Source organism: Cricetulus griseus, chromosome 5 (assembly GCF_003668045.3).
Source record: "Cricetulus griseus strain 17A/GY chromosome 5, alternate assembly CriGri-PICRH-1.0, whole genome shotgun sequence".
Classification (NCBI taxonomy): Eukaryota; Metazoa; Chordata; class Mammalia; order Rodentia; family Cricetidae; genus Cricetulus; species Cricetulus griseus.
The window spans coordinates 182,246,260-182,267,507 of record NC_048598.1 but is presented as its reverse complement, the minus strand read 5'-3'; the positions used below and the strand labels follow the sequence as shown (position 1 = coordinate 182,267,507).

The window sequence follows — 21,248 nt, the reverse complement described above, 5'->3', positions numbered from 1 at the left end:
TCTTCAACCCCATCAGAGACCCGTGAAGGATAAAATATTACCTGAGTAAACAGGAAGAGTAGAGCAAGCAACTTCCAAAACTACAGAAATGAGAGACAGTTGGCTGCCTGGACAGCCACCCAAGGTTCCTCTGCAATGCTGGGACATCCATCTTTGGCTTGTAGGCCTAGAATATATGACAGACTTTCCTGTAAAGCAGGGATTTTGAAGAAATGCCTCCCCTTGTCTTGGCAGAGTTTGGCAGTTGTCTTTTGTGTCCTGCTTGTCCAGTTTGAACAGCCCACTGTCAGCAGTCGAGGCCAGGGCAGTTTCTTGCCCAGTGGCTAGCTTTGTCACGAATGAAAGCAAACTCCATATAGAGTTTCTTTGATGCCCATCATCTTCTTTGAAGTAGATTGGTGCTGTCAGGAGCAGATGTGTCTCAACTGTCATGAAAACAGTTATTAAAACATCATAAATGTCATATTCTGTAGATCTCTGAAGTATTTGAAGACCATCTGTCTAAAAACATACCTGTATTTGGCCTTGAAAACATACCTATCAAGACTACAAGTTTGATTGTTACAGATGACTAACTACTAACCTGCATTTCTTTATTATTCTAAATAGTTTGTAATAATAGCTTTCAAGGACTAGAACTTTACATTTTTAAATGAGTTGCATAGGTACAGTACCTTTTTTGGGGTTGGGTTCAAGACAGGGTTTCTCTGTGGCTTTGGAGGCTGTCCTGGAACTAGGTCTTGTAGACCAGGCTGGTCTCGAACTCACAGAGATCCGCCTGCCTCTGCCTCCCGAGTGCTGGGATTAAAGGCGTGCGCCACCACTGCCTAGCTAACATAGGTACAATACCTTAAACAAGAGTAGAAACATATATATGGTATGGTATAACAAAAATAACCTTAAATTTGTATCAGTATATAAAAATCCATACCAATGTCAAATATTTGAGATTAGTAGATACTTCAGTGTGTAATGTGTGCCGAGGGTAAGAGGAGGAACTCATGGCAGGTCTTGTTCACATGTGCCCAGAGAAAGCTTTGTGAATGTGAGTTGGAGCTGCAAGCCCACACGTGTGCCCAGGCTCCTCCAAAGGCTGCAGTGTGTAAATATCTTTTGTCAGGTGATGATGGCCCTGTCCAATCACCTGAATGCCGTGGAGTCGGAGAAACAGAAACTGCGCGCTCAGGTCCGCCGTCTGTGCCAGGAGAACCAGTGGCTTCGGGATGAACTGGCCAACACGCAGCAGAAGTTGCAGAAGAGTGAACAGTCCGTGGCTCAGCTGGAGGAAGAGAAGAAGCACCTGGAGTTCATGAACCAGCTGAAGAAATATGACGATGACATCTCTCCCTCGGTGAGTGGCTCTGGCCAAGTGTGGTGGCCATGCTCTGCTCAGGAAGTGCCCATAGGCCATCTAAAAGCAAGTCTTGGCCAGGTGTGGTGACTCAAGCCTGTAATCCCAGGACTTTGGGAGGCAGAGGCAGGAGAAAAGTTCAAGGCTAGCCTGGTCTACATAGTGAGTACCAGGCCAGCAGAACTACATAGCAAGACCCTGTCTGGAAAAACCAGTAATGAAAGGAAATCTTTGCTTCTAACCAGGGAGTTTGCTGTTTAGTTCTGATCACAGTTTTAGTTACTGATGTTTGTGCTCAGGTCTGTGGACTCAGCTTTCCAGTTTGCTGTGTCTAGGCTTCCATGTCATTGTTTTTCTTTCTTTGACCCTTTTTTTTACCCCATTGAGTGGGGGATTTGTTAGTAGCATTCTGGTGCAGCTGAGTAGGTGTCTGTGTTTTTGGTGATGGAGATGAATTCGGGCTTTGCATGAGATAAGCGAATGCTCTTCCTCTGATGTGGCCCTGGTTCTTGCCCTGCTGGCCAGCTTTCATTTGAGCAGTCTCAGTTGTTTGTTTTGCATGGTGTGGTATCTTTGAAGAAGGCATCCCTATGGGGCTGTCTAGAAGGGAGGTTTGCTTAGCACTTTATCCCTCCAGAGGCAATGCTGCCCCTGGTGCTGACGATCCCGTCGTACCTGGTCAGGTTGTCCTTCTCCTCCGTGCCTCGCCACTATTCTTGCCGTGTGTATTATGCAGGAATCTGAAGTTATGTAAAACTGACAGGTTTTTAGTTCCTCTTGGGACCCCTAGTGTACTCCACTCTAGGCATGGGACAGGGAGTTCCTCCCCTGTATTACTCTGGGAAATATAGTGCACTGTTTTTTTCCTGCTTGCTAAGTTTTGATTTCCAGCAAGACTTTCCTTCTCTGCTAGAGCTGTATCTGAAAACAGTAGAAGCGTCTCAGGTCTAGAATGTAGGCAGGGTCTGTCTTATCACACCACGGCCTATAGTTAAGTTTCCTCAGTTTCAATCTAGCAAACCCTCTTTTACTTCTTTTCTTTACTTTTTTTTGGGGGGGGGCGTATCTAGTCTCAGGCCTTGTGCAAGGTAGGCAAGTTTAGTAAAATTACTGCTCCTTACTAACTGATGGATAAACCAGGCTGCAGATGATCATACATTTAATTCTTAAAACACTGGCTATTTTGTGTGGTGTGTAGTAAATAAAAATAACTTGTATGTTGAGGACTTCCAGGCAGCATGTGGACTCTATGCTCTGGTCTCTTGCAGGAGGACAAAGACTCTGATTCTACCAAAGAGCCATTGGATGACCTCTTCCCAAATGACGAGGATGACCCAGGACAAGGAAGTGAGTTGCCAGTGTGTGGCTGAGCCACCAGACATGTTGTGTGTGCAGCGGTGCTGCTTTCTCCCTGGGGACATTCTTGTAATAGTTTTCAGCACCTGTACTTACCCTGTGGGGTTGCTGTTTACTTACACAAGGACTACTGTGATAGCCCAGGTTAGCCTGGGACTTTGTTTTTTCTTCAAGACATGGTTTCTCCATTTAACAGCCCTGGATATCCTGGAACTCACTCTGTAGACCAGGCTGGCCTCGAACTCACAGAGATCCACCTGCTTCTGCCTCCAGAGTGCTGGGATTAAAGGACTGCGCCACCATGCCTAGCGCCTGGTACTGTTTTTAAGGTTGAAAACTTTTATTTTCTGTGTACGGTGTTTCATTCACATGTCTGTATATGTACCCGCAGAGGTCAGAAGAGGGGGGCAGAGCCCCTGGAAATGGAACTGCAGCTGGTTGTGAAGTGCCATGTGGGTGCTGGGAACTGAACCCTAGTCCCTTGAAGGAGCAGCCAGTGCCTGCTCTTCACCACTGAGCCATCTGCTAGCCCAGACCTCAGTCCTCCTCAGTGCTGGCATCGTAGGTGTGTGTCACCATGATGGGAGATTGCCTGTCTTCCAAACTTTAAAGTGGTGTGTGTTGCAATATTAGTATAGGGGCTAGACCACAGTGAGTAGATGGATGGGTCTTTGCAAGGTGAAAGATATCAGAGCTGCCTACCTTTCCTTTAATTTCTTACCTGGAGAAACCCCATGCTGTCAGTCTACAGGGTGCTATCCCCTAGACACTGCTTCTCTTTTGGCTTGCTCAGGGATTACCCAGGACAGTTTGGATTGGCGTCAGCGCTAACTTGGAACTAGGATGAGGGTCAGTGCGAGCGGCTGTGTCCTAACCACTCTGCCACACCCTTCTCTGTGCAGTCCAGCAGCAACACAGCAGCGCTGCGGCCGCCGCCCAGCAGGGGGGCTACGAGATCCCGGCACGGCTGCGCACGCTCCACAACCTGGTGATCCAGTATGCTTCACAGGGGCGTTACGAGGTGGCCGTGCCCCTCTGCAAGCAGGCCCTGGAGGACCTGGAGAAGACTTCCGGCCATGACCACCCCGATGTGGCCACCATGCTGAACATCCTGGCCCTGGTGTACAGGCTAGTCCTTGGGTTCCTGTGCTAGTCTGTGAGAAGCAGCTTTGAACCGGGCTGGGAAACAGCTTTCCAGCCTTCCATCCACTTCGGACAGCCAGGGTTCATTGAGAATAGTCGGCCAGCTCACTGGCTGCGTGTCAGGACCTGAGAAGGTGCTGCCTGTAGCCACTGGGCCAGCACCTCCTGAATAGCCACACGTTCACTGACCGACTCGGCCATTTTTGACTTTTTAAAAAATTATTTTATTTTATGTGTGAGTGTTTTGCCTGTGCGTATCTGTGCACCGTGTGCTTGCAGTGCCCTTGGAAGTCAGAAGAGGCTGTTAGGTCTCCTGGAACTGAACCACCATGTGGTGCTGGGAACCAAGCCTGGGTCCTCTACAAGAGCAAGTTCTCTTACCCACTGAGCCATCTTTCCAGTACATTTCTGACACTGTAACATACAGGTGGATTTCTCTAAGTATTGTTCAGAGATTCAGATGTTCTTCCTCCTTGACAGGGTCTCCTGTAAACCTTTGCCGATTCTTTTTTTCCTTTTTTTGTTTTTTTTTTTCCTCTGCCAGCAGCAGTCAACCCAAGAGACAGGGTTTCTCTGTGGCTTTGGAGACTGTCCTGGAACTAGCTCTTGTAGACCAGGTTGGCCTCGAACTCACAGAGATCTACCTGCCTCTGCCTCCCGAGTGCTGGGACTAAAGGCGTGCACCACCAACGCCCGACGCCCTTTGCTGATTCCTAATACTTTGCCCACCTGCTTTTTAGAGAGTGTTACACCCTTTTGCTACTGCCACAGTGCTTCTGTGTGGGCAGTGTTGGTCATTTCTTCTTATCAGTATTGTCAGGTATTGTTTCAGTGTGTATTTCATTGAGAACACACACACACACACACAGTTTTTTGAGACAGGGTTTCTCTGTGAAACAGCTGTCTGTCCTGAAACTTGATCTGTAGAACAGGCTGGCCTTGAACTCAAACAGATTGTCCTGCCTCTGCCTCCTGAGTGCTGGGATTACAGTGTGCACCACCACTGCCTGGCCATAAATTTTTCTTTTTTCTTTTTTTGGTTTTTCGAGACAGGGTTTCTCTGTGGCTTTGGAGGCTGTCTTGGAACTAGCTCTTGTAGACCAGGCTGGTCTTGAACTCCCAGAGATCTGCCTGCCCCTTCCTCCTGGGTGCTGGGATTAAAGGCGGGCATCACCAATGCCCGGCAAATTTTTCATTTTTAATCTGAATTTCCTATTAGGCTTCAGTCTCACTGTGTTGGGCTAATTTCTGAGCAACTGACTGAGCAGGACTAGGGCAGGTATGGGTCTCTACCAACTTGTGGCTTGGGTTGACTGCTTCTGGCAAAGAATCCTTGTCTGGTCCACACATAGGCTCTCTTCACTGCTCTGGATTGCCTCCCTAGGTCAACACTGCAGGGAGTTTCAAAATTGCATTTGAAAGAGTCAGGCTCTGGGCTGGGGAAATGGCTCAGTGGTCAAGTGCTTTGTCTGCTCTTCCAGAGGACCTGGGTTCAATTCCCAGCATCCACATGGCAGCTCATAACTGTCTATAACTCCAGTTCTAGGGGTTCTGACACCCTCGCACAGACAAAACACAAATGAACATAAAGTAAAGATAAATTGTTAAACAAAGATTGAACCTGGCTTAGCATGCCTGAAGGCTGGGGCTTCATCAGTGGCTTGCTGACTAACAGGTGGGTGGGTTTAGTGACCTCCAGCTGAACACTGACTGACATGTGTTTTGGTTTAGGGATCAGAACAAGTACAAAGATGCAGCCAATCTGCTCAACGACGCCCTGGCTATCCGTGAGAAAACCCTGGGCAGAGATCACCCCGCGGTGTGTATCTCTGCTTCTTCCAGATGCTTACACTTTATTTCCCCTCATGCCAATGTCGAGTTCAGCAGGGAGGGCCTGAGAGCCACCTTGTCCCAGATGGCACCAGTAGGGCCTGCTCAGGTAGTCACATGCTCACACACCGGGTCAACTCTGATTTGTGAAGTCACCTCCTCAGATCACTGGCTCACTTCACTTTGATCCAAAATCAAGTTGCATGTCCTTTTCTAGATTTGTTCTCAAGATTCCTGTTGTCTTTTTATAGAGTCTGGTTAGATTTGCACAGAGGTCTGTTTGGTTGGCTTTGTGGCTTTGAGAAAAATTGAAAAATCAAGATCATGTTGCTTTGTGTCATTGGTTTCAGTAATGGGTTGTGTAGGAAATCCCTGTGATGTGACACCATGCATGTGGGCGGGTCTGGGCCTCCCCCTCCTGAGGTAGCTCTCACAGCAGCTCCATGGGGCCCTCCCTCTGTCTTGGCAGGTGGCAGCAACTCTCAACAACCTCGCAGTACTGTATGGTAAACGAGGGAAGTACAAGGAGGCGGAGCCGCTGTGTAAACGAGCCTTGGAGATTAGAGAGAAGGTATGAAGCAGCAGAGGTTCTTAGTTTTCCGGGGTGGGGGTGGGGTCATTTTACAGTTTGAGAACACTGGCGGTGTTCCTGTTCACCGTAACTCAGGAGGAAAGGCAGAGAGATGGCAGCTTCCTATGTGTAGCCCTGCTGTGCCTGCTGTTGACTGGAAGTGAGGTGCCGAGTGTGAGGTGGGCATCGCAACCTCTCTGCATTTCAGTGGTGGTGTGAGAAAAGTTGCTACACCGGATAAGCCTCTCCGCTGATCAACAATCCAAATCAGACCACATCAAACCACATTAGAAAAAGCCCACGTTTAATGGAAACAACATTTCTGGTGGCCTTCCAGCCTCCCAGAGAGGAGACGGGAAAGGGAAATCAGAAAAACCACGAGTCTGTTCTCTGGGGGGTGGTTTACATACCCTGTGGCAGTGGTCTTGAGCATTTGAGGGAGGGGTCATCATTTGGGGCGAGCTTTCTGAGCTGCAGCAGGGTTTGGAGAGATGGGGGAGGGGGCTTGGGTAGAGCCCCACCATAACATCCCATAACATCTTTGGGTATATGGATGCCAGGGTTGGGGTGACACTTCCTCCTTAACAGTGTGCAGTTGTCATTAAAGATATTTCAGTTTAAGAATAATTTTATAGCTGGCGGTGGTGGCACACACTTGTAATTTCTGCACTCAGGAGGCAGAGGCAGGTGGATCTCTGTGAGTTTGAGGCCAGCCTGGTCTATACAGTGAGTTCCAGGACATTCAGAGCTGTTACACAGTGAAACCCTGTCTCAACCCCCCCCCCCATGCTCCCCAAAATAAGTTTACTGTCAGGCACGCCTTTGATCCCAGCATTCAGGAGGCAAAAGCAGATGGATCTCTGAGTCTAAGGCCAGGCTGGTCTACAGAGTTAAGACAGTCAGGACTACATAGAGAGACTGTCTAAAAGAAACAAACAAGAATAAGTTTACTGAGATGGTTTAGGGGTTAAGAGCACTGGCTGCTCTTAAAGAAGACTCATGTTCAATTCCTGGCACCCACATGGTAGCTCACAGCTATCTTTAACTCCAGTTCTGGGGCATCCAAAGTTTTCCTCTGGCTTCAGTAGGCAGCAAGGATACATGTGGTGCACAGACTTGCATGCAGACAAAACAATCATGCAAATAAATCATCTTAAATAACTATACCTATTTCACTACACATCCTTCCAGAGGTACAGGCAGAAGGTTAGCAGAGCAAGCAGAACTACCCCGGTCTCCTGAGGCACAGACTGGCACCAGGACACCAACACTTTTTCGTTACACTTTGTACACTTTGTCCGTTAAACACCTGCAGTGCCTGGAGGGTAATAAAGTAGACGGGCCTTGTCTCCTGTGACAAACAGCTCAGCAAATCTAGCGCACAGTGGGGAATCTGTATTTGTCACAGGTTCCCAGGATGGACAGAAAACTAGACAGGATGAATAGTCTGGGGGACTGAATGTCACAATTGAGTTTGGTGGTTTTCTTTCTTTTTAAGATTTCTTTTTATTCTCTGTGTATGAGTGTTTTGCCTACAAGCATTAATGTATACTAGATATGTGCTTGGTGTCAACAGAGGCCACAAGAGGGCACCAGATCCCTTGGAACTGGAATTACCCACCAGTTATGAGCTGCCATGTGGATGCTGGGAACCGAACCTGGGTCCTCTGGACAAGTACCACTGTGCCATCTTTCCAGCCCCAGCTTGGTTTTCTTGAAGAAGTTGTTTATCAGTGATACTGGGGAGTGATCATTTAATTTTGAGCCAGATGGCAAGGTTTATCAAATATATAGATATTTCATTGTTAGTAGATTTATTCACTTTATTTTATGTGTATGGGCACGTACCACATGCATGGATAGCCTCCCCAGAGGTCAGAGGATGATATTGGACCCCCTGGAACTGAAGTTACAGATGGTTGTGAACTGCCACGCAGATGCTACACAATGAAACTTGGGTCCTCTGCAAGAGATGAAGTGCTCTTAACCACTGAGCCATCTCTCCAGCCTGCTTAGACAGTGTTGTATTGTTTAGTCACCTGCACACTTATTAAATGAAAATGTCACATTTGTGTGGGCTGGGGTCAGAAGCAGGGTCAGCACAAAGAGAGGTCAAGGGCTAGAAGACCTGGAAGGTGACCTGCCACTTGGGTGGGTACTTGGCACATGACTGTGGTCTGAGTTCTCTGTTAAGTTCAGAAGCCGGATACTAGTCTGCAGAAAACAGCAATGTCCTGTTTCAAAGAAAGGGTTGGGGCAGAAAGAGGAAAGAAAGGAAGGAAGAAAGGGAAGATAGATAGATACCAAATTTATTAAAGTGCTTCATGTAAAACTGCTTGCTTGGCAAGAGCATAGTCCCTTGACCGGTCAGGTCCCAGGATGTGTCACCTGTAGGATGGGGCCTCAGGAGGGGAGGGGGCAGGGCTCCTCCAGCCCGGGCTTGGAGTGTTGAGTCAGCTTTCCAGGAAGCTGTGTTCAGGCTGAGTCTGGGCTTTCTGACTTCACAGTTTCAGAAGCGGGGATTGGCAGGGCACGTGCAAAGGTGTGGGCATGACTGAGGCATCGTGCTGAGAAGACCAGGGCTTGGCCAGTTTGCTTGCCGGCGATTTTGAGACAGGGTGTCTCTGTACAGCTCTGGCCGTCCTGGAACTCACTTTGTAGACCAAGCTGGCCTGGAACTCCCAGATTCACCTGCCTGTCTCCGAGCATTGGGATTAAAGGCATGCGCCACTGCCTAGTGCTTGACCAGGGTTTGGAGGGAATTAAGTGTGAGTTTGTTCTTCCTCTTGTGCCAGGCACCTTTTCAAAGGAGGGTAGGAAAGACACAAAACCCTTGCACTCCTTGTATTCTAGGGGAAGGATTAGGCAAGGAAAGGATTAGCAAGATGATTTTTGGCAGTGAGACTTGCCATAAAAGAGTATCAGGTTTGCTTATGAGGTAGCTAGGGAAGGATGGGAAGACTCTGGCGTTAGACGTAGGGAAGGGGCTGACTGGAGAAAGGCAGTCAGCTGGGACTTTATAGTAACGCAGGTAACCAAAGCCTTCACCAACCCAGCTTCCTTAGCTCCATGGTGGCACCTGCCATGAAGTAGACAAACCAGCTAAGGGTGTGGAAGCTTAACCCTGTAATACCAGCACCTGAGAGGCCAAGGCAGGATTGACGAGTTCATGGCTAACCTGGGTTAAATATTGAGTTCCAGGCTAGCATGCACTAAAGAGTGAGACCACCCCCCAAAACAAACAAACAAACAAACAAAAACAAACAGAGCCAGTGGTTCAGGCCTGTTATCCCAGCACTTGGTGGGCAGAGGCAGGAGAGTCTAAAGTTCTAGATCATCCCTGTCTACATAGTGAGTTCGAGCCCAGCCTGGGGATCATGAGACCTTGTTTCAGCTGTGTTTTCCCACCTGAAAATAAAGGAGCTAAGGATGTGAGTGCAGCATCCTCCCCTCCCCTCCCCTCCCCTCCCCTCCCCTCAGGCTGAGGTTAGATTCCAACCACTCTGTTGTGATGTGGTATGAGAGTCCCCTGCGGTTTCCAGCCTGCATGTGGAGCATGGCAAGTTATACATTAGAAGATCCGTCTGGGCTGGACAGATGGCTCAGAGGTTAAGAGCACTGGCTGCTCTTCCAGAGGTCCTGAATTCAATTCCCAGCAGCCACATGGTGGCTCACAGCCATCTGTAATGAGATCTGGTCCCCTCTTCTGGTGTGCAGGTGCACATGCAGACAGACAGAACAGTGTATACATAATAAATAAATGTTTAAAACAGAAGAAGATTGGCCTGCAGGAGGGTGGACAGTGGAATGGATGGTGGTGTTTCTGATCACTGTGTTTTTAACCCCAGGTTCTGGGAAAGGATCATCCGGATGTAGCCAAGCAGTTAAATAACTTGGCCTTACTGTGCCAGAACCAGGGCAAGTATGAGGAGGTGGAGTATTACTACCAGAGGGCCCTGGAGATTTACCAGACAAAGCTAGGACCCGATGACCCCAATGTGGCCAAGACGAAGAATAACCTGGTATGTCCAGATGGGCCACAGGCAGCTGCAGATAAACCTCTAGCCGTGTTTCTGTGCGAAGGCACTGAGTGCTGTGTTTTATTTGAAGGCCTCCTGTTATCTGAAACAAGGGAAGTTCAAACAAGCAGAAACGCTGTACAAGGAGATCCTCACCCGTGCACACGAACGGGAGTTTGGTTCTGTGGATGGTAAGATGTATTCTAAGTGAATGTGTTAATTGTATGTACTAAAAAGAGTGTTTCCAGCTGGAAATTGGTGATAATGCCCCAGTCCCCATAGTATTTCACTGCCCCTTTTCAAAAAGTTTTACATAATATTTTATGTTGTCCTATTGCTGTGAAGGAGACACTATGGCCAAGACAATTTATAAAAGAAGGCATGCCATTGGGAGCTTGCTTGCTGTTGCATTGCTCAGTGAATGAACATTAGCGAGGGGTCTTGATGGCAGCATGCCTGGGTGCTGTCAGCAGCTGTGTGACAGTCCATTTCTACAGCATCTATGCTTGCTTCAGACACGGCTGAAGCCATCAACTCCAGGATTCATCCTGTCTAGTTTTCCGGCCACCCTGGGAACTGGTGACAAATACAGATTCCCCACTGTGCGCTAGACTTGCTGAGCTGTTTGTCACAGGAGACAAGGCCCCGTCTACTTCATAACCCTCCAGGCACTGCAGGTGTTTAACCTACAGTGTGAGGAAGAAGTGTTGCTGTGCTGGTGCCAGTCTGTGCCTCAGGAGACCGGGGTAGTTCTGCTTGCTCTGCTAACCCTCTGCCTGTACCTCTGGAAGGATGTGCAGTGAAATACGTATTTTATAGAATTGAAATTGCTGAATCAGGCCCTGGAGAGATGACTCAGTAGTTAAGAGCCCTGGCTGCTCTTCCAGAGGTCCTGAGTTCAATCCCCAGCACGCACACAGTGCCTCACAACCACCTGTAATGAGGTCTGGCGCCCTCTTCTGGTGTGCAGGTGTACATGCAGGCAGCGCCCCATATACATAAATACACATTAAATAGCTGACGTAAAAAATTTTTGTTTAAATATTTCCTTTACAAAGTGTCACATGAAACATTCAGAAGGCAATTATGAGCGTGCAGGAAGTTCACAGGATGGATCCAGAGGGAGTTTCTATTAATTAGTACTTATTTATTTTAAATTTTGGTAGGCGGTGGTGTACGCCTTTAATCCTAGCACTCAGGAGGCAGAGGCAGGCGGATTTCTGCGAGTTCAAGGCCAGCCAGGGCTACACAGAAAAACCCTGTCTGGAACCCCAACCCCCCAAAAACCAAATTACTTCTATATGCATGAATGTTTTCCAGAGTCCAACATCTGTCCCGTAAGGATGCGTTCTTTATGTGACAGTCTCAGTGCAAGACATTTATAGCCATCTCCTTCTGGTGTCCAGGGTGAACTGGACCAGTCAAAACTAGGCTAGGGAGAGGATGAGTGAGCAAGTGCTTGCTGTGCTCAGATCTTCAGGCCCTGTGGAGATTCTGGACAGTCTGGTAGCCAGCCTCAGCAGAGAAAACAAAATCTCTAGAGCAAGTTGGCTAGAGAGACAAACTGTATCCTGAGTTCTGGGTTTATTGAAAGACCCTGCTCATTGAACAAATCGGAAAGAGTGATAGGAGGACTCCAGACGCCAACCTGGGGTCTCCGTGTGCACGCCCACCCATGCACGAATATACTCCCACACGTGTGTGACCACATACATGCAAAACATACATGTGTACACACACACACACACACACACACGAAAAAAAATTCCTGAGAAGACAGGGCTTCTTTGTGGCTTTGGAGGCTGTCCTGGAACTAGCTCTTGTAGACCAGGCTGGTCTCGAACTCACAGAGATCCACCTGCCTCTGCCTCCCGAGTGCTGGGACTAAAGGCATGAGCCACCACCGCCCGGCTCCAGTTTTCTTATTCTTTAATTTATAAAGTACTATGTTGTTTTTCTTCCCTAGATGAAAACAAGCCCATTTGGATGCACGCGGAAGAGAGAGAAGAGTGCAAAGTAAGATTTGGCTGTGTGCGGGGCCTCTGAGCCGGATGCACGGCAGCCAGTCTCCACTCACTCCATTCTCTGTTACAATTAGGGAAAGCAGAGGGACGGGACTTCTTTTGGAGAGTACGGTGGCTGGTACAAAGCCTGCAAAGTGGATAGGTAAGTCTGCCAGCCAGGCTCCAGAGGGTTATGTTCATGTGTGCCTACACACATGTATTACTCATGATGATAATAATAATAATAATTAGTAAAAAGTTAAAAAAGCAATTGGGTACGGTAACACATACCTTTAAGTCAGTGTGTGAGAGGCATATGCAGAGGGATCTTTGTGAGTCTGAGGTTAGAATAGGGAGTTTCAGACTAGCCAGGGCTGCAAAGTGAGACCCTGCCTTAAAAAAAAGAGGTTAAAGTAACATAAACACCTATTTTTTGTCACTGAGATCATTTGCATTTACCTGGACACAACTCACTACAGCTGGGTGGGTGGGGCCATCAATGTTCTTTATCTACAAACACTTAACTGAAGGAGCAGGGGACACTTAATGAAGAGCCTTCAGCAGCTGTGGGCCTGGCAGCCAGCCCTTGTCCAGCCTCTGTCTGCACAGGGTGGTGTGGGTGCCCTTGATGCTCTGGGAAAAGGGTGGGGTCCACTGTGGGCCATGTGCCCCACCCATGCCTGCTGCTGGCCTAGAACCCTGCGGACATTCCCTTGCTTAGCTCCCTTTAGTGTCCTACTGCCCTACATCAGGCAAACTTGTCGGACCCCAGTTTGTCACAAATTCTTCCTTTGGGTCCCCTTCACACTCACTGCAATGGATGGGATTCATGTTTCCTTCTCTCATGCACTTGACTGAGGAACTTGCAGGGTGCCATCTTTATTTCTGCATCATCAGCAAGGGGACAGTACCTCTCAGAATACAGCTTTGTATTATTTCTGATTTTATTTATCTTGAGATGGTGTCTTGCTGTGTAATCTATACTGGCCTTAAGCTCTTCATCTTCCTGTCTCAGCTTCCTGAGTGCCAGGATCACACAGGCATACATACCATCATGTCAGGCTACTTGTGATGCTCAGTGCTGTTAGCCCCTATGTGTGTGTGTGCCCCTGTGTGTGTGTGTGTGTGTGTGTGTGTGTGTGTGTGTGTGTGTGTGTGTGTGCCTGCCCCTGTGTGTGTGTGTGCGCCCCTGTGTGTGTGTGTCTGTGTGCCCCTGTGTGTGTGTGTGCCCCTGTGTGTGCCCCTGTGTGTGTGTGTGTGCCCTATGTGTGTGTGTGTGCCCCCCTGTGGGTGTGCCCATGTGTGTGTGTGTGCCCCTGTGTGTGTGTGTGTGTACCCCTGTGTGTGTGTGTGTGTGTGTGTGTATGCCCCTGTGTGTGTGTGTGTGTGTGTGTGTGTGTGTGCTGCATATCTCCATGCTTGGCTCTGTGTAAGCACTGGGTACAGGCATATCTCCATGCTTGGCTCTGTCCAAGGGCTCACTGGGTGAAGGTGTAAGCACTGGGGACCCAAAATCGGGTCCTCATGCTTGTGCAGCCCTTGACCCACTGAACATGTCCGTGGTCCCTTATTTCCATCTTTTAGCAAAACTTCTCTGTCTAATGAGGCCGCACTCATGTCCTGTGTCCCAGCCCCTGCTTCCTTTACAAACTGTCTGCCATAGCTGTCAGGTCAGGAGGTTGGGGTGAGACTCTGAGATATGCCCAGCACAGACCAAGTTTTGCCTGCAGGGGAATGTGCTGACCACTGGGTAGACTAGCCACATACTTCTGTGGCCATGCCAGCAGACTGTGCACGGTCAGGCTCTGGGAGAATGCTCTGGGGTTCTGTAGAGAGCCGTAGGGGCTAACAGCACTGAGCACCAGGCTGCTGGAGTAGAGAACATATTTTAGAATGTTAAATCACTGTCCTTAGTGTCCTGCACCAAAGCATTCCTGGAGAGGTACCACATTGTCACTAAAACACACAGCTCAGACATGCTGTTGGTAGTAGCTGTCCTGGGCATTGCACATAATGGTTCTGTGTTTGTGTATTCCTTACAGTCCTACTGTCACAACCACTTTGAAAAACCTTGGAGCACTTTACCGACGGCAGGGGAAATTTGAAGCTGCAGAGACATTGGAAGAAGCTGCCATGAGGTCACGTAAACAGGTGTGCTTGACACTTCTGCAGACTCGTGTGTTGGAACATGATGACCTTTTATGTGGTTGTAATTGAAGGCTTGATTTTGGCTCAGGCTCTGTGAGGACACTTGTCACATGCATAGGACTATGGACTTGACTGCAGGAAAAAAGATCTGTCTGTCTGTCTATCTTATCTATCTACCTACCTACCTATTTTTTTTTTTTTTTTTATTTATTTGGGAGGCAAGGTTTTGCGTTGTAACCCTGATTGGTCATACATATACACACACAAATAAAAAAAAAATGAACTATAGAGCTGGAGAGATGGCTCAGGGGTTAAGAGCATTACCTCCTCTTCCAAAGGTCCTGAGTTCAATTCCCAGCAACCACATGGTGGCTCACAACCATCTGTAGTGAGATCTGGTGCCCTCTTCTGGCGTGAAGACATACATGCAGGCAGAACACTGTACATAATAAATAAATCTTAAACAAACAAACAAAAAAAATTAAATGTAAAAACATCTGGTTCTGGGCGTGGTAGTGCAAGCCTTCAATCCTAGGATTTCAGTGGCAGAAGCAGGAGGATCTCTGTGAGTTTATGGACAGCCTGGTATAAATAGTGAATTCCAGGCCAGTGAGGGCTACATAGAGAGACCCTGTCTCAAAGACAAAACAAAACAAAAAAACAGACCCCAAAAGAAAAGACAAAAAAAACAAAAGAACATGGATTTGCTGGGCATGGTGTGTCATATACCTGTAATCCCAGCACCTGGCAGTGAGTCTGAGTCCAGCCTTGTCCTACATAGTGAATCCCAGCACAGCCAGGGCTACGTAGAGAGACCCTGTCTCCAAGACAAACCAGAAGGAAAGCCTGGGTATCAATGTGGCCTTTTCATGCGCTTGTGTCCTGTGTTTTGATTGGATGCTCTCATCACCCTCTCATAGTGTTTTTTCCTTTAACTGTATTTTATGTGCATTGGTGTGAAGGTGTCAGATCCCCGGGACTGGAGTTACAGACAGTTATGAGTTGCCATGTGGGTGCTGGGAATTGAACCCGGGTCCTCTGGAAGAGCAACCAGGGATAGGACAGGTCCTGTCATAGAAGCATCCTGTCACACATCACAGGGAAAGATGGGAAGGTGCCAGGGTTACTTGTTATTATTTGAGACAGACTGGTCAGCCTTGAGCCTCTGGTCTTCCTGCCCACCCCTCCCAAGTGCCCAGTGTGCATTCTGGGCAAGCACTTAGCTGTGTTTCTAGTCCAGATGCTCTAGTGTGGCTATCGTTACCTGGAGCTCACTATTTGCTTACAGCACTTGTTTTGTTTTAAATGTAGGCCTAACATAACCAGGCTGGCCTTGAACTCTTCATCCTCCTCTCTGCCCTCCAAGTGCTGAAAGTACCGGGGTTCATTACACCAACTTGCCTACGTGGGGGACAGTGTGCAGTCCTGTGTCAAAGCTCAGGAGCTTTGGGGACCCGTAACTCACACCTCTCACTGTGACCATAGAAAGCCCAAAGCCCATCCCCAGGAACCACTGATCTGAGTTTGTTCTGGCAATTTAAGGATTGGTATCTTTGGGGCCACTGAGATAATGAGGGCTCACTGGGTGAAGGTGCTTGCTGTGCAGGCTTGACAGCCTGAGTTCTGTGCCCCATAAACTTACATGAAGGTGGAAGGAGAGAACCTACTGACTCGGTGATGCCCTCTGACCTCTCCCGCATGGCTCTGTGGCGGGCAACAGTAAATAATTAGAGGATAATAAAGTGCTCAGAGTGCAGGTAGAGCCGGCGTTGGTGCCGCACGCCTTTAATCCCAGCACTCGGGAGGCAGAGGCGGGCAGATCTCTGTGAGTTCAAGGCCAGCCTGGTCTCCAGAGTGAGTTCCAGGATGGGCTCCAAAGCTACACAGAGAAACCCTGTCTCGAGAAACAAAAACAAACAAACAAAAAGTAAAGGAATCTGACTCTTTGTCCCAGGTCTGAGAGGTCTTCCGAGATGTAAGTGCTAACAGGTCAAACCGCTCTCCCCTGCCTGGCTCACAGGGTCTTGACACTGTTCACAAACAGAGAGTGGCTGAAGTGCTGAATGACCCTGAGAACATGGAGAAGCGGAGGAGCCGGGAGAGTCTCCACTCGGACGTGGTCAAGTACGAGAGTGGCCCTGACGGCGGGGAGGAAGTGAGTATGAGCGTAGAGTGGAACGGGGTAAGTACAGCGCGCGGCTGACGCGCTCGGGCTGCCGCCCGCCTGCCCCCAGCAGCACTTGCTGGCTGTTCTGTCTCATGCTAGATTCTCCATTTTTTGCAAATTAATCAGGGAAGCTTTCTGTAAGTTCCTAACTTCTGCTAATGCTGAAGCTCTGCTGCTTGCAGTGGTTCTCACGGGAATCTATGGAAGCCGACTGGCCTTTGGTAGAGCATGTGTGCTTGCTGACTGAGCATGCTGGCTGTGCAAACCTAGGGATGGCTATGGCTGACAACTAACTAGCTTTCCTAACCTGTCCATTTCCTTGCTAACTCAGCGCTCCTGACGCCACTGAGGAGGCTGCCCTGGGGCTGTTAGAGAGCTTTGAGGGGAAATGCTGTCCAGTGGGAACTGTTTTCCAGAGAGAGCTCAGCAGCAGCGTTAGGGGTTGTTGTATACTCCACCTCCATGGTCCATGAGACTAGCCGGTGTCTGAGGGTTGTGTGGGCCTGCTCTCCTGGCCTTCCCTGGGACATCCTTACCACTGCTTTCTACCTGGGGTTGTGGGCAGCGTGTGGCCTTCACATGGGACGTGAGTGAAGACTCGTATGGTGAGCTGGTGTCTTTGGACCTATTTTCAAGGAGAGTGGGAGCAGATTCAGCTCGCTGGGGGTATTCCTGATAGCCTGAAGTTGCACTGGTGGTATGGCTAGCTGTCGGTGTGTGGTTTTTATCAAATTGTAGCTTGGGACTTTCTTAGAGTCCTCCTTGGACTGACTGAGTCTTTAGAATTTCCTGAGTTGTAGCAGTTTGGGAGGAGCCAGCGTCTTGATTATGCATCATTTGCAAAAGTTAGTAGCCAGATTCAGGAGGGACATTCGCTCTCTGTGTAGCAGCTTTCTTGTTTTGGATTTTTCTGTGCCAAGACAGCCAACAGCATCCACGTTGATTTGAGCCTTGTTGGGCAATGGTCCCAATCTGCAGCAGAGGCCCGGGGCTGCCTGCCCATGCCTGTCCTGTGGGAGCCATGTACTGTACGTACACGGTTCTCCCGTTCCTGCATGCTTTGTCCAGACAGCCTGTCCTGCTTGGTGGCCAGTGGCTTGCTTACAGATTTTAGTACTCCTGAGTGAAGTTCTGGGGAACTCTCTCTTGAGACAGTATTTCTAGGTCTGTATGTATGTGCGTCCAGTGCCAGTGACCTAGCTGAGTTCCACACCTGCCTGGAGGACACATGGGAAGGAAGTGGTGATGCTTTTTCTTGCAGGAGAGGGTACTTGGAACTTTCCCTGCCAGGCTGTGATGGAGCAGTTCCTCTCAGAGTGGAGTGTGTGTGTGTGTGTGTGTGTGTGTGTGTGTGTGTGTGCGCATGAGTGTGCTTGTGCTTGCATGTGAGTGTATACATGTATGCTCTAGGGATTGAACTCAGGGCTTCATGCATGTTAGACAAGTGTGCTATCACTGAACTGTGTCCATAGCTTGTTTATGGAATTTCAGTATACAGTCCAAGTTGTCCTTGAATATAGATTCCTCCTACCCCAGCCTTCTGGCTGCTGGGAATACGGTTGCACACAACATGCTTAGCTTAAAATCATACTTCATTTTGCTTTTGTATTTATGTGCTACTGGGTATTGAATATAAGGCCTTACATGTGCTAAGCAAGTTCCTTCCACTGAGCTGTATCATATCCTGCCCATATGCATTCTTTTTTTTTTTTTTTTTTTTTTTTTTTTTTTTTATTACTATAGCCCTGGCTGGCTTGAAACTTGCTGTATAGACTGGTTTGGCCTTGATCTCAGAGATCAGCCTGCCTCTGACTCCTAAGTGCTGGAATTAAAAGTTTGCATTGCCACTGCCTGGCTATGCTCTTTAAAATACTGAACTGCTCCATCCTGTGTTCTCTTGGTGGTTACAGAGTCAGCCAGAGTGTGTTCCCAGGAACAAGGTGGTGATTGACCGAATCACGGGCACCATTCATATGGGGTTCAAAACTTTTCCTCAGCGTTCAGAAGTCGCATTTAAAACAGGATGATGTTTGTCACAGACATGGCTTGCTAGGTATTAACCACGGCTCTGGAAGGTCTGGCCTGTGTGCTAGCAGAGGAGAGCTAGGGCATGAAGACATGGGGCATTCTGAGTCTGCCTGGGACCTGTCTGGGAATACAGCTCTCCCTCGTCAGTGTGCATAGTGCTGATGGTGATGACACCCCACAAAAAACGGGGCTCCCTCAGGCTTCCTGAGGGATGAGTTGGGGCTCTAGCAGGCACTGCCATTGCGGTGGTCTTTAGTAGAGTGCATTTCTGAGAAAGTAGGCGCTTTGTGGCCATGCACTCTTTTCTAGGTAAAAGTGAGTTTCCTTGTTTTAGCCTCTATCCGTGGGATTCTGTGTCTGTTGTGAAGTGTGTGTCAGCCATGGGCACTGCGTCCCAGCCGGCGTGGAGCAGCACTGGGCTGTCTTGTGTAAAATCACTCTGCTGACGGTTGTCCTGACGGTCACACATGCAGCACACATGTTCAGTTCTCTGTGGGCCCTGAGCCCCCAAGGACAGCCTCCATCTTTGCTGCCCTTTTTCCTAAGCCCTTCAGAAGTAGCCTCTTGCCTGCCTCCGCTTACTTCACATTGCACTTGTGCTGTTTCTACGTGTGTGAGTGTGTGAGTGAGTGGGCGTGTGTCTCTGTGTGCATGCGTGTGTGTGGTGTGTGTGAGTGTAGGTGAGTGTGTGTGTGAGTGTGTATGAGAGTCTGTGTGTGAGTGTGTGAGTGTGTGAGTGAGTGGGCATGTGTGTGTGTGTGTGTGTGTGTGTGTGTGTGTGTGTGTGTGGGCGTGTGCTGAGTACTAGGGATTAAACCATCCAATCCACATGTAAAGGAGGGGCTCTTTGACTGAGCTGTGTCCCTGCCTGTTTTACTGTTTTGTTTGAGACAGTGCTGTCAGACTCACGCCCTTCCTGTGGTAGTTTCCCCAGCCGTGGGAATTGTAGACCAGTACCACAGTGCCTGACTTTTATAAGTTGTTGTTTGTTTGTTTCTGAGACAAGGCTTTTCTGTGTAGCCCTGGCTATCCTGGAACTCTCTCTGTAGACCAGGCTGGCCTTGAACTCACAGAGGTCACCTGCCTCTGCCTCCCGAGTGCTGGGATTAAAGGTGTGCGCCACCTGTTTTGTTGTTGTTGTTGTTGTTTTTAGTTCTGTTTTTTGAGACAGGGTTTTACAGTAGCCCTGGTTGGCTGGAATCACAGATCTGCTGCCTCTGACTCCTGAGCTCTGGAATTAAAGATATGTGCCACCAGGCTTGGCTTGCCTTTTACAAGTTTTAATATATGAGACAACTGTTAATGCAGAGATTTCTATTTATGAAGTTATGCTAAGAAGGCAACTAGAATATATTGAAAGAAGTTATGAAAGTGCCACCCTCAATTCTACTGTACAGAGATAATACTAGAATCAGTATAGTCTGTGATTCAGAAACCCACTTTAAGAGCTTGCAAACCGCTCAGTGGGTAAAGACACTTGTCACTTAAGTGACCTGAATTTAACCCTCAGGACCCACATGGTGGACAGATTATCCTCTGAACTCCACACGTGCACTTTACATGTAAGTGCACACACACAATAAGTGTGATTTTTAAAAAGGGTTCATGCAGTGTGAATGTCTGTGGCTGTATAAAGCAGTGTCAGAACCCATGAGGCTCCAGGCCTGAACCATGCTCATGGTGTTTGTCTGCTTGAGTTTTACATGGCCCATTACCCACCCACCTGGGTGCAGGTGCTCAGGTCATCCATGGGATGGGAGGGAATGAGCCTCAGGAGTAGACGTGCCTGCTGCCACTTGAGTGAGCAAGGTGGGGTGGCTGAGGAAGAGTCCACTGTCATCCATTTGAACCCAGGGAGGGAGGCCAGCATTTACGGGCGCAGCACCATGCGGGCAGGAGGCTCTTGCTGTGTGGGGAGCTGTGGACCATTCAGCATCTTCTCTTGACAAACAGTGGGAACTGATGTGTTCTGTCCCCCTGGCATTCAGGAGGCATTGGTAACAAGTTTTATTTTTCCGTTTAAAGATGAGAAAGATGAAGCTCGGGCTGGTTAAATGAGTTGCTCAGCGTCCATGGTGAGTCTGAGCGAGCGGGCGGCCAGGCCCAGCTGTCTGTGCGCCTTTCCAAAGTCTGGGAGACCCAGGAGGCATCTGCATGTCTCACATGTGCTGTCAACTTTTAAAGCCACTGGGTCTTCAAGTTTTCGACATGTCTAGGATGTTAGTGTTTTTAAGAGACTGAAAGTCATCAGGCTGCGGGGAGTCCATGATGGTTTAGAGAAAGCAGCAAGACAGGAGAAGTTTAATGGCATCTTCCACATTCGGCCTTTCCTGTCCCTCACCTCCAAATCTCCCTTCTGTCCAAACTTGTGGAACTCTCCATAGTAAGTACTGAGGAGATTTCTAACACAACGCTGGTGCGTGCTCAACAGTTACGGAAAGCTGGCCTCAGTTTCCTCACATGCCCTGGACCCAGCACCTGCTGTGCCAGCCTGGTAGAGCAGGGAGTGCCAGGTCGCTGAGTACGAGCAGCTGAGATCTGTGACCTAGAAATACTGTAGAGCAATCTTGTGGGGCGGGGCCTGTGGCGCTGTCTCCTCCAGCCTCACCTGCTTCTCTCTTTCTGTCTGACA

The 21,248-nt window shown here is 48.7% G+C and overlaps 1 protein-coding gene across 26 annotated transcripts in view; it reads left to right on the top strand.

Annotated features, from left to right (window-relative positions):
• Klc1 (kinesin light chain 1) overlaps positions 1 to 21,248 on the top strand; it is a 46,975-nt gene that overhangs the window by 14,309 nt on the left and 11,418 nt on the right. For 4 of the 26 annotated variants that reach the window (XM_035445324.1, XM_035445319.1, XM_035445330.1 and 1 more), the window contains exons 3-13: positions 1,121 to 1,351; positions 2,620 to 2,698; positions 3,610 to 3,835; positions 5,582 to 5,789; positions 6,150 to 6,251; positions 10,100 to 10,273; positions 10,362 to 10,461; positions 12,237 to 12,286; positions 12,369 to 12,436; positions 14,316 to 14,424; positions 16,442 to 16,603. In XM_035445324.1, the coding sequence (XP_035301215.1) occupies positions 1,121 to 1,351; positions 2,620 to 2,698; positions 3,610 to 3,835; positions 5,582 to 5,789; positions 6,150 to 6,251; positions 10,100 to 10,273; positions 10,362 to 10,461; positions 12,237 to 12,286; positions 12,369 to 12,436; positions 14,316 to 14,424; positions 16,442 to 16,603 (1,509 nt within the window). Of the gene's footprint in view, positions 1 to 1,120; positions 1,352 to 2,619; positions 2,699 to 3,609; positions 3,836 to 5,581; positions 5,790 to 6,149; positions 6,252 to 10,099; positions 10,274 to 10,361; positions 10,462 to 12,236; positions 12,287 to 12,368; positions 12,437 to 14,315; positions 14,425 to 16,441; positions 16,604 to 20,641; positions 20,692 to 21,248 lie in introns of all 26 variants that reach the window. The other 22 variants (XM_035445329.1, XM_035445323.1, XM_035445335.1 and 19 more) reach the window with 14 other exon arrangements.